The sequence below is a fragment of the Armigeres subalbatus genome, chromosome 3 (assembly GCF_024139115.2).
Source record: "Armigeres subalbatus isolate Guangzhou_Male chromosome 3, GZ_Asu_2, whole genome shotgun sequence".
NCBI classification, from domain to species: Eukaryota; Metazoa; Arthropoda; class Insecta; order Diptera; family Culicidae; genus Armigeres; species Armigeres subalbatus.
Window position 1 is genome coordinate 46,400,572 of NC_085141.1, and position 16,832 is coordinate 46,417,403.

General features: G+C 37.5%; 1 protein-coding gene across 1 annotated transcript in view; it reads right to left on the reverse strand.

Annotated features, from left to right (window-relative positions):
- The window catches only part of LOC134227212 (cryptochrome-1-like), a 29,833-nt gene extending 17,920 nt beyond the window's left edge, over positions 1–11,913 (reverse strand). The window contains exons 1-3 of the mRNA XM_062708560.1: positions 11,759–11,913; positions 10,878–11,624; positions 2,184–2,466 (exon numbers count right to left, since the gene is read on the reverse strand). Of these exons, the coding sequence (XP_062564544.1) occupies positions 2,184–2,466; position 10,878 (284 nt within the window). The 5' untranslated portion in view covers positions 10,879–11,624; positions 11,759–11,913. The remainder of the gene's footprint in view (positions 1–2,183; positions 2,467–10,877; positions 11,625–11,758) is intronic.
- Positions 11,914–16,832: the final 4,919 nt, after the last annotated feature.

The following is a 16,832-nucleotide window of genomic DNA, read 5'->3' on the forward strand; positions in this document are numbered from 1 at the left end:
GATCGCTCAAGTTGCATTCGACGTAGGGTACTCTACCATTGTTTCCTATTGAAAATTGGTCAGATCGGACTATGGGCTCGGAAGTAATGGACAAAATACCACTTTTTTATAGAAAAATTGAGCAAAAAAATGTCACTCATTTTTCAGGAACTTATCCTTAACCGATTTACTCGCAACAAGTTGCATTCTCCCATTGTTTCCTATTGAAAATTGGCCAGATCGGACTATGGGCTCAAGAGTAATGGCCAAAATACTATTTTTATAATACACGAGAAAGGCACCATCACCGCTAGGTGGATTAATCAGGGTTTTTTCTTCCCTTCTTCCTTTGTTGGTAATGTTCATTGAGTCAATTTAGCTTTTCTTGCATTCGTATCTCAAGCTCATGAGGTCAGGTTATTTCGTCGAATGTCGTTTGGTCGAACGGGTTAGGGTAAGATGGTATAATGCGCCCCACCTGGCCAAAACGCCCCACTTTGATTTCTAGAAAACTGTAATTACCTAAGAGCCAAAATCAGTTGGTACCTATAAATATTTGTAAAACTATCATACTATGTGAATATGGAAGTATTTTTGTATTACATAATGAAAATAATAGCAAAATACAAAAAGTTACAGTTTTGATGTAACTTTCAATGTTTGTTTGCTCAACATTATGGAGCGACGCTAGCATACTGTCCGCAAAACCTGCACTGGAACACTCAGTTGGGCAACAAAATAACTTTTCTCAGTGGTTAATATGATATAAAATTGCTTCCATCTTCAAAAATGTAACGTTTTTCAAAAATATGTTTTACTGGACAAAACGCCCCAGTGTAGGCAGGGCGATATGCCCTTACCAACTGGACACAAGCGCGGCGAGCTTGCGGCAGTTGCTTCCAAATTATATGGAAATTATTGAAATGTAATTCAAACCTGCTTAAATGGACTTATGTTGGTTTTTCAATGTCAAGCACATAAGGATTTGTAACCTTTTTATTATGGGATTGATAAAATACTAATAAAGGGCTATGAAACGTATTTGGTTAAGGTGGGGCGTATTGCCCAGGCACTTTTTGAAATCCATTTTTTCACGACTTTTCAAAAAAGCTTTATTACGTGTTCCTTGTAATATTTTTATATGACTACTCACGGGCAATGCATTTGCGACTTCCTGGACTACCGAATAACACAAACTTTGCAAAAATACCGTTGAAAAGTAAAAAGTTATCAAGGAGTTGCCTTAGGTTGCATATTATACCGGCTTACCCTATTTGGCTGAATGCCGTTTGGTTGAATAGTTAAAATATTTTACCTCAAATAACGAGAAGTAAGAGGGGAGAATTGAGAAGTGAGAAGTGAAAAGCGAAAAGTAAGAAATGAGAAACGGGAAATGTGAAGTAAGAAGTGAAAAGTGAAAAGAAGTCAAAAGTTAAAAATTAAAAATTAAAGGCGAAAAGTGCATTGTGTACCGAAAACTGGAAACTAGAGAAATAAGAGGTGAGAAATGAGAAGTGAGAACAAAGAAGCGAGAAATGAGAAATGCAAAGTATGAACTGAGAAGTGAGAAGAGGGATAAGAAATAAGAGAAGCGAGATTTCTTCTATATTCCTTAGTTCATCTACTTCCATCTTCTTTCCTGCTTCTTCATCCTTCTTCCTTCTTCATTTTCACTTCTTCCTCCTAACTTCTTCTTTCTTCCTTCTTCGTTTTTCCTTTTTCTTTCTTCTTGCTTCTTTTTAAAGTTTGGATGTGCTACATGAATCCCCAAACACTACTATAATGGTACTGAATAATGTGTTCTGGTAACACTATATCTGATAAATGTCAAATGTAACTTGTTTTCTCTAAGTCTAGCGTGCTACTTTGGATTATGTATCCCTTTTCGGCTGGTTTCGGCCACGAGTTGTGTTCTCTGTTGCATCCAAACCTCAAAAAAAACCAAGACATAGACTCAACTTCATTAAGTTTGATAAATAAAATTATTTTAAAAATAAAATTAAAAATAAAATTAAAAAATCCTCACTTATCTCAATTGAAAAATATGTTCCATTAGCCTTTCTGCTAGAGAGTACGTACACGAATATTACACTCGCACTTTTATTAGTTTGTTTTCAACCACGAGCCGTGCTTTCGTGCTCGTAGCAATATCGGCGAGATCATAATTTCAACCATTGTTTGTTGCCATTCTATAAGTTCATTACCTCCACTTGTTGATGCCAACGTTAGAGCTCCCAGCGAACCAAGGATCGATGACGAACACGCACCGAAAGGTGGCGGCATCTTTGAGACCTTCACGCAATGCCGGATTGTCGTGCAAGCGTAGGCCCTTGCGAAACCAATGCACGGTGTGCTTCTGCTGATGATGCTGATGCTTGTGGGATACGGTTGTTCCGGCCCCGGAATCACCGCCCCTGTTAAGTCCTGTTGTAGCCTTGCCGGCGGATTTCTGCTGGTGACCCAAGCTCTGCTGTTTGGTCATTCCCACTGTAAGTAGAAATGCGAAGAATTGTTTAGTAAGGTATGGATTATACAATTATGGAACAACGATTATTTCATCAACACTGGATCTTACTTCATGATGAAACCAAAAATAAACCAAGGTTTGAGGTCTCTAGTAGCCCCTGGTGAAAGAATAAAAAAATGGAACGCGGATACAAAATTCAAGGGTGTAATTTGTATGAAAAACTAGAGACATTTAAGCCAAGAGAAATATCAAACGTTGCTAGTTGAAAATTAATTGCCTAATCTAATAGTTCATTTACTTCACTGGATCTTGACTCAAGACTGTAAATTTTGAGTCTCTAATGATAGGTAAAGGAAAGTTTTTGAAAAAAAAATGGAACGCGTCTCTACAATCCAAACCAACGTATGTATGGAGTTCTAGATATGTTCAGTCCAGAAGAAGTTGATCAGTATCGAAAATTTCGAATCAATTACTGCAATGTATCGTGCTTCAAGATATAGCAGAGTTTGGGGCTCCAATTCAAATCCACTCCACAAATCAACTCCAATCCAAAAAATGCGAAAGAAGGCATTTCTGCAGCGTTTTAAAAATAGTTGTAAAAATATAAAGATTTGTTTTTGCTATGGGCAAGACGACCACCTAGATAATAACAAAGAATTTAAAAGGGAAAAATTAATATTTCAGCAGGTATGGCACTGGTGCACGCTAGGGATAACTAAATGGAAGCAAGTACTGAATTTTGAATGAATAGTTTTATAGTTTTGACTCAATTAATTTCATTACATAACATTGACGTGATCTGCGTCAAAGGATCGAAGGTCAAAGGTCAAAAGGTCGAAAGGACAAAAGGTCGAAAAGACAAAAGGTCAAATGTCCAAAAGGTCAAAAAGGTCGATAAAATGCAGAGGTAGCACTTTTTTCCGTAACATTTAAACTCTCAATAAATTTATTGTCATTCTAATCCAAATATATATTTGTATTATGTGCATTTGTTGTACGTTTTGTACAAATTAGAAGATTATGTATAATATGTTCGATTTTTTTATAGGCGGCATGCGATATGCATATGAGGCAACCGAAATGCTGCGGTGGAGGCGCGTTATATTTTACATATTGTTCAACACGTACACTTTCAGCCGAGAACGCTTTGTCATGCATCATACACGAAATATTTTGCTCTAACCGCTATCGGCAATGTATAGGTAGGTAGTCAAAACGTTCTTCGTTGGCAGTGCAGGGTTTGGCGCCGATGTACAGGGGATGGACAGAATAATTAGGATAGGCAAATTTTGAGTAAAATTAGATGTGTTGTAACTATCTTAATTATCATCCGATTTTGACAATTCAGGCATGCCCGAACTAGAAAATTAATGCAGTTTGACGGTATGTCCATGGAACCGCCTATGGCCACCGGATTCCGGAAATATTCCGGGTTTTTCGGAGGTAGGTTAAAAACCGTTTATTTGAGGTAGATATTAGGAAAAGTCGTGGTTAAAAATAGAATAATATTAGTAACCACAAATGAAGTAGGGTTCTTGCTGATTGGAACCATATATTGATATTTAGCATCGGACCAGAATCAAGTGAGATATGGCCATTTCTTTATAATCGGTTCCGATCGATACTTATCAAAGGGGTCAGGCCACAACTTCATTTGAATCTCGCTTTTTGATAGATCGTCCACTATGATTTTAATCTAGAAGGCTTCTAATGTGTCAAGAATGAAAAATCAATTGAATAAACGGAACCTGGAGTCACTAGGATGTCCCCGGGGAACCTGTGGGGGGACATTTAAGTTTTAGCACCAAAACCAGTCGTTCGACGGCACTTTTTTCATGGTTTTCGATCAGGATGCGAAGTATGAATATAAAATGGTCCATTGACGGCTTTAACCGCTTCCAGGATCCACGGATTGGCCCCGGGGAACCTGTGGAAGGGGACATTTTAGTTTTACCACCAAAACCAGACGTTCGACGGTTCTTTTTTCATGGTTTCTGATCAGGAAGCGAAGTATGAATATAAAATTGTCCATTGACGGCTCTGACCGCTTCCAGGATCTAAGGATTGGCCCCGGGGAACCTGTGAATGGGGACATTTAAGTTTTAGCACCAAAATCAGTCATTCGACGGCTCTTTTTTCATGGTTTTCGATCAGGAAGCGAAGTATGAATATAAAATGGTCCATTGACGGCTCTGACCGCTTCTAGGATCTACGGATTGGCCCCGGGGAACCTGTGGAAGGGGACATTTTAGTTTTAGCACCAAAACCAGTCGTTCGACGGCACTTTTTTCATGGTTTTCGATCAGGATGCAAAGTATGAATATAAAATGGTCCATTGACAGCTTTGACCGCTTCCAGGATCTACGGATTGGCCCCGGGGAACCTGTGGAAGGGGACATTTTAGTTTTACCACCAAAACCAGACGTTCGGCTCTGACCGCTTCCAGGACCCACGAATACGACGGCTCTTTTTATAGGGTTTTGATCAGGAAGGAAAGTATAAATATAAAAGGACCATTGACAGCTTTTACCGCTTCCAGGACCTACTGGTTGCCCCCGAGGAACCTGTGGAAATGTCCCCTTTAGTTAGGAGAACCATCCATCGTTCACACCGCGAAAATCAGAAGACTGCGGTGGGCAGGGCACGTAGCCAGAATGTTGGAAGTAATCCGGTGAAAATGGTTCTCGACAACGATCCGACGGGAACAGGTGCACGAGGTGCACAGCGGGCAAGGTGGATCGATCAGGTGGAGGACGATTTGCGGACCCTCCGCAGACTGCGTGGTTGGCGAAGTGCAGCCATGGACCGAGCTGAATGAAGAAGACTTTTATATGCAGCACAGGCCACTGCGGCCTTAGTCTGATAATAAATAAATAAAAAAAATAAACTTTGAACATTATTGCACAGACCCCATTTTTCTGATAAGAAATGCTAATTCTTCTTCTTTATTGGCATTACATCCCCACACTGGGACAGAGCCGCCTCGCAACTTAGTGTTCATTAAGCACTTGCACAGTTATTGACTGCGAGGTTTCTAAGCCAAGTTACTATTTTTGCATTCGTATATCATGAGGCCAACACGATGATACTTTTATGCCCAGGGAAGTCGAGACAATTTCCAATCCGAAAATTGCCTAGACCGGCACCGGGAATCGAACCCAGCCACCCTCAGCATGGTCTTGCTTTGTAGCCGCGCATCTTACCGCACGGCTAAGGAGGGCCCTAATGCTAATTACACGGAGAAATGCTAATTACAAACGTGAATTAGTTATCTAATCATGCTTAAAATAATTCAATTTTCTGGTGAACGTCTCATTTTACGAAAGAACTCTAGTTAAAATTAAAAGTGGCCGTATCCATTGAATTAATAGATAGATGTCTTATGTTTCATATAAAAAAGCATAACGTTTCTCAGTATGGTATTTTTTTTATTTTGCGCACTGTAACTTCAAAGTTTAGTTTGAGCTCAATCATATAAAGGTGACGTGGATGGATAATGGCAAACTAATGAGAAACACGCTTGAAGGTGAATTATTTATGTGGGACGTGTCATTTCAGGTCCTTTTTATACGCATTTCTTTCCAAATATTTAATTTTAATCAAACAATGCACAGGTTGAAGAATTGATCACGCGATGCCTCTGATAAAATGAAAAAAAGGTTGAAGGAAAGGGAGGTTGTAAAAAATAACCGAGTAAAAAGGTCGAAAGAACAAAAGATCGAAAAAACAAAACAAATTGTCGAATAGACAGAATTGAAGATTTTATTCTATTAATCATAGGCCATTCTTACGAGTTATGCTTTATCTTCTTCTTCTATATAATAAAAATGAAATGGTCTGTGTTCGTATCCGCATAACTCGAAAACGGCTGGATGGATTTTTTCAGTTCTTCAGCAGATATGTTCGTTTTCGTTTCCGACGGGTTTATATGATATTTCCTTATGATAAAATCACGAGTTAGGTTGAGTAAATTGTGAGAAACTAGAACAAAGATTCGTATGGGAATTCCGCATGGGCATTTTCGCCTACTATGCAGGACAACGTCTGCCGGGTTGACTAGTATTTCAATAAAACGCTATTCTTTAGAGTTTATTTAACACCTAACACTCAAATTTTTGCATTATAAAATAAAATTTGAGCACATAATAATAAAATTATCACTAGAAGATGGTATGTTAAGCCAAAAAGGATATACATATTCCGAATAATCATTTTGATGAAACAAGTTTCAGGAATTAAAATTTAAGTAAATAAAACCTAGCACCACTGTGATGAAAATATGGATTTGACAATATACCTCTGAAGAAAACCCTATGATTGAACAAAGGAAAAATCCCACAAAAAAATATTATCAGGTCAAATACAAATAAATATAAATATGCGAAACTCGAAAGGAAAGCATATGATTAAAATAAGAAAAAAATCAACAATAAAATATAATCACGTGAAACACAAATAAATATAAATCAACAAAAATACATATGAGCAGGGAATGTAAAATAACAACATTGCCAATGACAACATCATTATCCTTTCTTGTAAATGTTGGGACAAACTCAACTCGCAATTTAAGCGTTTGTCCCAAACTGCAACAGAATAGGACAATGATCGCATGCCGCGCATTTTGAGAAGAAGTCAATTTTCGATGATGTTTTTGGTTAAATAAGTATCAATTATCAATGTTTAGACATAAATTTAACCATCTGTTATCATGATTTGTGTTTTACTTCTGAAATATACAAGTTATCGCAGTTTGAAAAGTTCACAACAATAACCTATCCATGTTTGTTGCAAATAAAATGGAACGCAATATTGTCTTTATCCTCTGCAGATGAGGACAAAGAGTTATCACTATTCTCTTTTGTTGCTTTTTTGCATTTTTCAGCGACAATTACATTCCTTGGTGAGAAGTGAAACGTCTCACATCTCACTAATCATTTCTCAAGAAAAAAGTGAGAAGTGTGAAATGAGTAGTGAGAAGTCTAGCTCCTCATTTTGCACTACTCACTTCTCACTGTGAAAAGTGGGAAGAGCGAAGTAAGAAGAGAGACGCCTCTTTTCTCACTCATCATTTCTAACTTCTCATTTCTCACTTTTCGCAGTGAGAAGAGAGAAATGGTGATTGAGAAGTGAGACGTCAAATGATCTATTTGGTCAAATGACATTCGGCCGAATGATTTGTTCGGCCAAATGACCAATTTGGCCAAATGACCAATTCGGCCAAATGACCTATTTGGTTCAACGACCTGTTCGGCCAAATGACTTATTCTGCTGTATGACACTTTCAGCCAAATGATCATCGGCCTAATGGTCTGTTCGGCCAAATGGTATGTTCATGGTGTTCGGCCGAATGGTTTTCGCCCAAACGGCAAGTACAATGGGTACACTATGCCCAGAGAGTCAAGATTGTTTCCCACCCGAAAACATCCTAGACCGGACCGAGGAAAATCGAGCTCGCCATATCCGAAATGGCAATCCCACCCCTTTCCTCGCAAAGCTAATTGAATACCCTCCAAGAATATTATAAAACTATTCGCTACTTGGGATGTTTCCCGTGAAGAAAAGACATATTGCTACTCAAAATACGGTCTTCTACGACTGACGTAACCAGCACAAATATGACACAGTTGTGCTTGTAGCTGCATCTTAGTTTCCATAACATGCAGATTGAAATGAAATTCGCTCGGCATAAAATCTTAGTTAATCAGATAGCCTATTATGGACATGAAGCGTGAAAATTGAAAGTGGCATGCTAGGAAGCTTTTGCAGTTTTCATGCTAAACGTATACATGCACAATTCTCGATGGTTGTTTAATAAGAACAACAAAAAATCTCGGTGGGATGCTTAAATATGGTGTGTGCCACAGAACCATGTGTTCAAAAAGGAAAATATTATGAATATTATAAAATATGACGACTGACAATGGGCTGGTCATCCATTGCGATAGCTAGAAGAAAGAATTATGGATACAATATTCAACATAAAACCAGAAGCATTATAAAACGCAAAAATAATTTGTTCTTCTACATAAGAAACGTTTCAAATATGTATGTTTTAAATTTTGATGGTATCATATCATGATTTGTACATTGTTCGGTTATCAATAAACTGTTTATCCGGTATACTGCAGAAAAAAACTTTTTTTGAAAAAATCTCCAATGAAACACCCCAATATTTTTCGCTAACTTTCTGTGAAGAAAATCAGAGGTCATAAAACTTCGATAATAGTCCATTTTTTTACAGCGCTTCACCCGTAGGTTTCTGAGCTGTTTTAGTTCAGTTCGATTCGAGGACAGAAACTACGATAAACCGGTCATAATATAGTACGCCAGCAAAAGTTTATCCACAACGAAGGGCGATACTGCCAAACCGAAAAGGAAGCTTAAGTGATCATTTGGAGCGTCAAGAAATTTCAACAGTACCGCATTGGAAGAGAGTTTGAGCTGGAGACGGACCATCAACCACTGACGGCAATTTTCAAATCCACTTAACAAACAACCAGCGGGTCGGATCGAAATATGAGTGCTTAGGCTTAGGCAACCATTTAAATTTCGCATTATTCACAAGTCCAGGAAAGAAAAAAAAAATTATCTGATTTATTATCGCGCCTTTCCAGTTCAAACAATGATTATGACGTAGATAATTCGTACATTGCGACGATCACGGAATCGGTTGCCATTGACGTATCTGAAATAAAGAACGAATTAGACAAGGATTCGGAACTACTTCTAGTTGTTTGTTGTCTTTATTTAAGAGACATGCAGCCCTGGCCCTGCAGGCTGGCTCGTCTCTACTTCTCATTGAAAATGCCATATCAACATCAGATTGGAACAATGAAACGATTAGAACAGGTGCGAAGATTACCATTCCAAAAGGATCTCAGTTTACTGAAAGGATGTGTCTTCCGTGAATGTCGATTGGTAATACCAAAACGTGGTCGTAATACCAAAACGTGCTAGTGGTCGTAGACTAATACGCTAATATAGTCGCTACAGAGAATTCTGCATAACGAAAAGATTACATCAGAAGAAACCATCAAATGACTGGAACCAATTTTCGTATAGCAATGATATCCTAGGACAATAACGCTAGACAAAGGACGAAAATTCATAAGCAAAGATTTCGAGGATTACTGTTTCACAGGAAACATTATCCTTGACCATACAGCTCCTTACTGACTTCAAGCTAATGGGGAAGTAGAGCTTCAAAACAGTACATTACCTAGGCGTCTTAAGATCAGCCACTCACTCAATCATGATTGAAAACAGATCTGTCGCAGTACCTGTTGATGAACAACACCAGTCCACATTCTGTGACAGGCAAAGCCTCCAACTGTACTCCTTCACAATGACCTCGAGAGAGTGCCGCCATCTAACTCAAGCGTTCATGAAAAAGACATTATTTTAAAGCATAAGGATAAAGAAAGCGAAGATCAAAGATGCTAAGGCTACAGACATTTAAATCGTTGATTGCTGCAGAATCAATTTTGATAGAAAAATTAACATTCGACAAAACGCTTTACGAAGTAGTAATGTAAATGATCCAATAGTGAAGGAACTAATCACGTTCCAACACTAGTCATTTTTCCAGATTTTTTCAAATACTCATTTCACTTACCTAGGATATATATTCGATAGTTTTCCCCATCTATATTTTAATGGAAAATGCTTCCGTCGCATGCATTCCATGTAAGGTATTTTGTAAATATTTACCAGTTTATCAAGACAATCAATGCTGTTTTCACTTGATTTGTATTTTGACATATCAATTTATTATTGGGCGTAGTGGGTTGCTGCGTTTGATTCTTAGATTTTCCGCATACTGTGCTACCACAACTTTAGGAACACCCACGACTATTATATCATTTGCCCTAGTACTATAGATAGTGGAATAGATTCTACTATCTATACCTAGAACCAGTTGGAAATCGACTAAAAATTAGTGACATATTCCGGGAAGAATCGTCGAACGAACTGTAGCCCACGTGAAGAAAGTTACAGTCGCAGAAGAAGTTACCCCACAAACAGAAGAACATCCTGCAGACAACGAATCATTAAATATTCAACTTCATGTTCCAGGAACAGGATTATCAATTACTAATCGTCCAAGTCGTCATGTTCGTCAACTTTCTTGCCAACATGACTGGAAAAATTTGGATATTGACGTATTTTTTTTGTTGGATTTTCTTCAAAGACTTCTTAGAAATATTTATGGGAACTTATTCCAAACGTTTTTTTTTTACATTTTCATTCATTTGCATGAATGCATGAATGATCAACGGTACGACGGTTAAGATATTTTTTTAATCTTAGGTAGAAATATTTTCCAAATGAAAAAAAAAAACACTTAAACTGGACGATTTTATCTGAATGCTTTTTTAAACAAATCTGGACATAAAGCAGGATAGGATGGATTCTACATTCTACTTACTTGTAACAGCTATTTATCGTCCACTTCAATCGTCCGGATCCTGACAGTACTCAATTTTCCAGTATTTTCAAAACTCGTTTCACGTTTATACGTTTCACAGAGCTGGTGCAAAAAATGATCTCACGTCGGATCGGTCAGCAAACACATATTCGCTAGTTTCCCTATTTATGCACAAACATTCGCCTCACTATTAGTATAGTTTCAAATACGCAACCAAACGGCCTTAATATTGCATCTACCGCACAAGGTTTTGTTTAGTTACTGCAAACGTGTATTTACTTTCACCGTAACTTTCAGTCACTTTAGCACACTTCAATATTTCCCAGTGAGTCGTACCGCAACGGTGTAACAGTTATCAGTTGCATCACAATCAGCGTATATAGTTCTGCTTCACCGTCAAACGACAATCCGCGTTATATATTGCAAAATTGCACTAAACCAGAACACATGCTCTCGGAGCGATTATAACTATAGCACTAACTGTGGAGGTACGAGCTGACTGGCGTATGTCTGTATGTTCGTTCTACCACTGTTCCACGGCTGGAATATCATTCACTACAGTTGATGAGTAACGAGAAGTATGAATCGAGATCGTCTACTCGGTTCGACGGCACTTGCGAACAAACACAATACACCGACAAATGCAACTGTCGGGGTACTATCACTTCCAGTTAGATTGGAGTCTTTCACGAATGCAAGCTCCGATTACCTAACCATCCAGCATAAATACTTCCAACGTTCGTAAGTCTGTGGAATAAGCAAGGGAGAATAATGTATTAGACATATTGGTTCTGTTTTGAAAGCGTGGATATGGTTGATGAGATTTGCAATCAGCAATGATGTACGGCAGGAGAGAAAACTTGTAGAACAAATCTGTTCACACTATGATATAATATCACCGATGTGGTTCAGTTCGACCGATATTACGAGCAGGAATTACGAGAAGCCTTATTTACACGACAACACGCTTGCCACTAACTGCTTCGGTACGAATGGTCTTTCTTCCGTTGTCCTCGAACGGCAAAACACATTGGTTTTGTACGGTTTCCGCTCAATGCGGCTGTTGCACCATACGAGGAATACTTTTACATAAACCCAATAGGGGCCAATAGTATAATACGCACTAGTTGTTTCATTTTGAAAGAAATATTTTCCCGATCAGGCAGGCGAAGACAGTTCAATATATGGATAGGAAAAGATGGGACAATCAAAAAATGCCGTGGCAAAATGCCTTTGAATTCTACATTAATATTGTTTTTAATTACTTAAATTACTTATGATATGATATTTTTATCACGTAAGGCCGTTCATGTATCGCCATCATAAAGACAAAAATTAAACATTTTTAATAAACAAATAAACACAATTATGCTCCAAGATGACCTCAAAAAGATTAAATCAGTAATGGAATAGTAGTTTGTGCAACTATCTCCAAATTGTTCTGGAATTCAGTTAAATTGATCTAACAGGTCAACCACCTTTGGCATCAAACCGAGATCAACCCAGCATGTCCATACAAGTCCTTAGATCCCGTGCGTAATATATGCAATGCAAATTAGTTTAATGCAGATGTTCTACGCTCTCCAATTTTTCTGGAGTACAGATCAAATGGTATACCTCGTCAACCGCCCTTGGTATCAAACCGAAATCAACCCAGCATCTCCATACAAGTCCCCAAGACCCTTGCGTATTATTGTAGTACAAATAAGTTCAATGCAATAGTTCTGGAGTACAGATCAAATGGACTACCAGGTCAATCGCTCTTGGAATCGAACCGAAATCAACCTAGCATGCCCATACAAGTCCCCAGAGCCCTTGTGTATAAAAACTATTATACACATTAAAATATTATAAAAATAATTATTTAGAAATGTTCTCACGTGAGAGTAGTGTTCATCCTCGATTATTTGAAAATTTGATTTTTCCCATCCCTGCGAATCCTTAGTACAGAAGTGCATGTCGAATTACTCCATTACTAAATACTGAGAAGCAATGCAGTATCGGTTTCGACAGTTCTTGTTTTGTTTTCTCAAAATAGATAGAAGTGCGTGACAAGTTCAAACCTGAGATGTTGAAACAACGAATCAAAACGTCACCCTCGCAACTAAAAGTAATATTTTTTACATACATTCGGAAAACATGAATTTATAAAAAGGTCAAACTTCTGGAAATATATTTAATAAATATTTGCCTGACATGAATGCCAGCGTTTTATCCAATCGAACAGTTTATGAGAGATACGCTGGTTAATTAATGTGAATTTATGAAGAAGCCACAACCGAAATAATCAAGCGCACAATTCAAGTGAATCAAATAATGAACCATCCTGAAAATTAATCAGAGTGGTTACCAGTAGGAGGTAATCAATCTGATGAATGTTCAGCGTAGCGCGTTCTCTAGATTTTGATCTTTTAAAATTACGAACATCATTCAGAAATTTTCTTTACGAATTCTTTTAGGAATTTCTTCATAAATTCTTTCAGAAAATCCTTCGGAAGTTTCTTCAGGAATACATACGGAAATTGTTTAAGGAATACCTTCGGAAATTTCTTTAGGAGAAATCCTTCTGAAGTTTCTTTAGGATTACCTTTGGAAATTCCTTCAGGAATTTCTTCAGATTTCCAGGAATTCTTTCGAAAATTATTATAGGAATTTCTTCGGTCATTCCTCCAGATTTTTTTCAGTAAGTTTTCTAGAAAATCCTCTAGACCTTCGGAGATACATTTTCAAATTTCATTCTTTCGCGAATCTCTTTGGAAATTCTTTGAGGGATCCTTTGGAATTTTATCGAGAAATTTGGAACGGAATATTACCTTGTTTTACTGGAGATATTTATAAAGGTCTTTCGGGAGGTTTTACGAAACAATCTCTGGAGAAATATTCAAATAAACTACGGGGGGAAATTTATAAATTATTCCCGGATGAGTTCTCGAATGAAATTTTCCTGGACATCCCTGGAGAAATTTAGAAAAAATTCCTGCAGAAATTTCCGAATTTATTTCAGGTACAATTTCCGAATGAATTCTTAAAGAAATTTCCAAAGAACAACCTGAATAGATTTTCGAAATTATCTACTCAAATAATTTCTGAAGGAATTTATTTAAGAACTATTAAAGGGACCCAATGGAATTTTTACACAAATACTACTGGAATTTTCATATAAACATCTGGATTTCTACAAAAAAAATCATTCGCAAATTACTTCAAACTCCTGAAAGAACTCTGCCAAGGACATCTGAAGAAATTCCTGCGTAAACTCGAACAGTAGTAAACAAAACCCTGTTTTGAAGCTGGAATTAAGACTTCATGCCAAAAATTAAAAACCAAAAATATCAGGTTTGGAGTCGATCCATCATCATACATCAAAAGAAGTATCTTTAAAAATCCTTCGCAAATAAATCTAGGAAAACCATTGAAAAATTTCTTCCAAAATTTGTCTAAGAATTCTTTTAGAAAATCCCCCGGAATTTCCTTCACGAATTCCCCTTAGCAATACACTCAAAAATGATTTCAGGCATTCCATTCCTCCCGTAATTCCACCGGAAATCCAAAGTAACTTGATTTTTTTGAATTTCTCTGTACGTTCTTCCAAGAATACTTTCGGAATTTCCTCCAAGGATTCTTTAGGCAAATTCTCAGGAAATTACTTCGAAGATAGATACAGAAATTGTTTTATGAATTCATGAAGAAATTTCTTCAAAAATTAAAGGAAGAAATAGGGGAACGGTTCGCCACTTCATCTCATAGCTCCTATTTCCATCCCATCAAAAACAAAGCAATGGAAAGGAACTTGGCTTGTTTATTATTTTCTTGATTTTTTTCAGCAGTGAGCACGCATGTTGACAAAAATCAGAAGGGTTATATACAAGATACGACCGCCCGACGTAAACTACGTAAAACAGATCATAAGATAATTATTTTGGTTAGAGCCTAGAGTGATTGAAATTTTGACTTTTGCGCTCCCTTATGCTTGAACGATTTTATAATATAACTGAGTACGAGCAGTTTGAAGTTTGAATGGAAATTACTATAGAAATCACCCTGTATGTGAGAGATCGTTTCGTGAGGCGGATCACTAACTATTTAGGGGGAGATCTCCCAGCGCCGGACACCTCCCAATACCGGACACTTCTTAAAACGACACTACTTGCAGAGGTCCATCTTATTAAGTACAAAAGGAAACTATTGAAAAGGCTTCTAACGGCAAGGAATATCAGATCTTCATGTCAAGTACGAGACACTGAAGACGGCCTTACTGTTGAGGTCAAAATACGTATCTGTCAGGATACAATTAAGTGGTGGAATTCAATGGGATTGTTTAAACTCGTCTTATGACAGGTGAAAACATTCCACTAAAAAGCTCAAAATAATTTTCTTATCGTTTTTTTTTTGTTAAATGGCTTATGTGTTCGGCACTTGGAGATCTCCCCCTAAATATAATCAACCCGAAACTTCGTAGAATATTCCTAAATCTGTAAGACGATTGTTGTTGCGAACCGATCGGATTTTCGTAAGCAAAGTTATAAAGAAAATAAAAATGCTTATCATTGATATGCTATTCTTGTACGTGCTCAATTGAATTTCCCACAATTTAGTATTGATGTTCCAGAGAAAACTTTTCTCTTTCCGGTCGAATATTCAAACTACCGCGGCTGTTACTTCATACTTTTAATCTGTTGTTTGGCATGGCACTCTACGAGGACAACGCCAAATACCAGGTTTTTGTTCCAGTGTGTCGAAGATCTGCAGGCTTGCGGTAGAACTTTGACAGCTGCGGAAGAACTTTGCGGAATCCGTAAAATTTGAATTTCTTTAATATCGCAATACGTACCAACGTGCCAACGTACTCATATATTTTTAGATATTAATGACCAACGTTGCAAAACGGTTTTCCGAAAAATTTACTGTTTTCATAGTAATTCTCATACAAACTTCAAACCGGGCGTGCGTGCTTAGTCAAACCACAACCATTGGGATGTTGGATATATGGGGTCGGGAGGTAGCGAGGTTTGTTTTGGTAAACGTTTTGCCGCGTGTAATGTGTAGTTTTTCCGCAAATCATGTTCGATCGCACGCCAATCCATTTATGTTTCGAACAAAATTGGCGTAACTCACTATATATGAAAATAGTTGGATATGTCAATTTAAAATGTGAAGTGTTATTTTAAAGGGATGCTGCCTAAATAGTAGGATACACGCCAACTTTCACCTACTCTGTGACTGAGTAAAATTGCATTGCTCTCTCTTTCTATCCCACAGGAATTTTACTCAATTTCCGTCAAAAAAGTTAGAGTGTAACTTTGTTTAAAACTGATAATCAATTTTAATATTCAGCTCTTGCTTACATGAACATGTCCAGCATCTGTAGCACTTTTTCATAAACACTACTTTTTTGCTCCGACCGCGGTCATTGCTCTGGTTCTATTTTGTACTTTTTGTGCGAATCATCGCACAAAAGTAGAGCGCAAGAACCAACCGCAGACGGCGGCCGTAACCGGTCGTAACGTAGGTCGTAACGAAACTGTGAAATTTTACTGGGTTGGTAAAGATTTGAAATTTTTAATGTTTTTACGTTGATAATCAATTGTTCCAATAGGCCTACAAACTTGCTGGAGAGCTGCCGATTCGATTGATAATAAAATCTCGAAAATCCATTGAAAGATAAAGGAGCTATTAGCGTTTGAAATCTATCCTAATTTCGTGACGGTCTCGAATTTGGAAATTTCCGTTTTACACCCTGTATCAGAGTCTTCCCCTTAGACGTAGTTTACGTCAAAAGAAGCGACGAATTTGGTGCCGTATTTCTTTGTTTAGCGATGAGATGGATATATGTACAGTGAGATGGAGATCGGAACAGTTCCCCTACTAGGAATTCCTTTAGAATTTTCCTAAGGAATTCTTGAAAAATTCGATTTATTTTAAGGATTTTTTTAAGAATTACTTCGGAAACTCCTT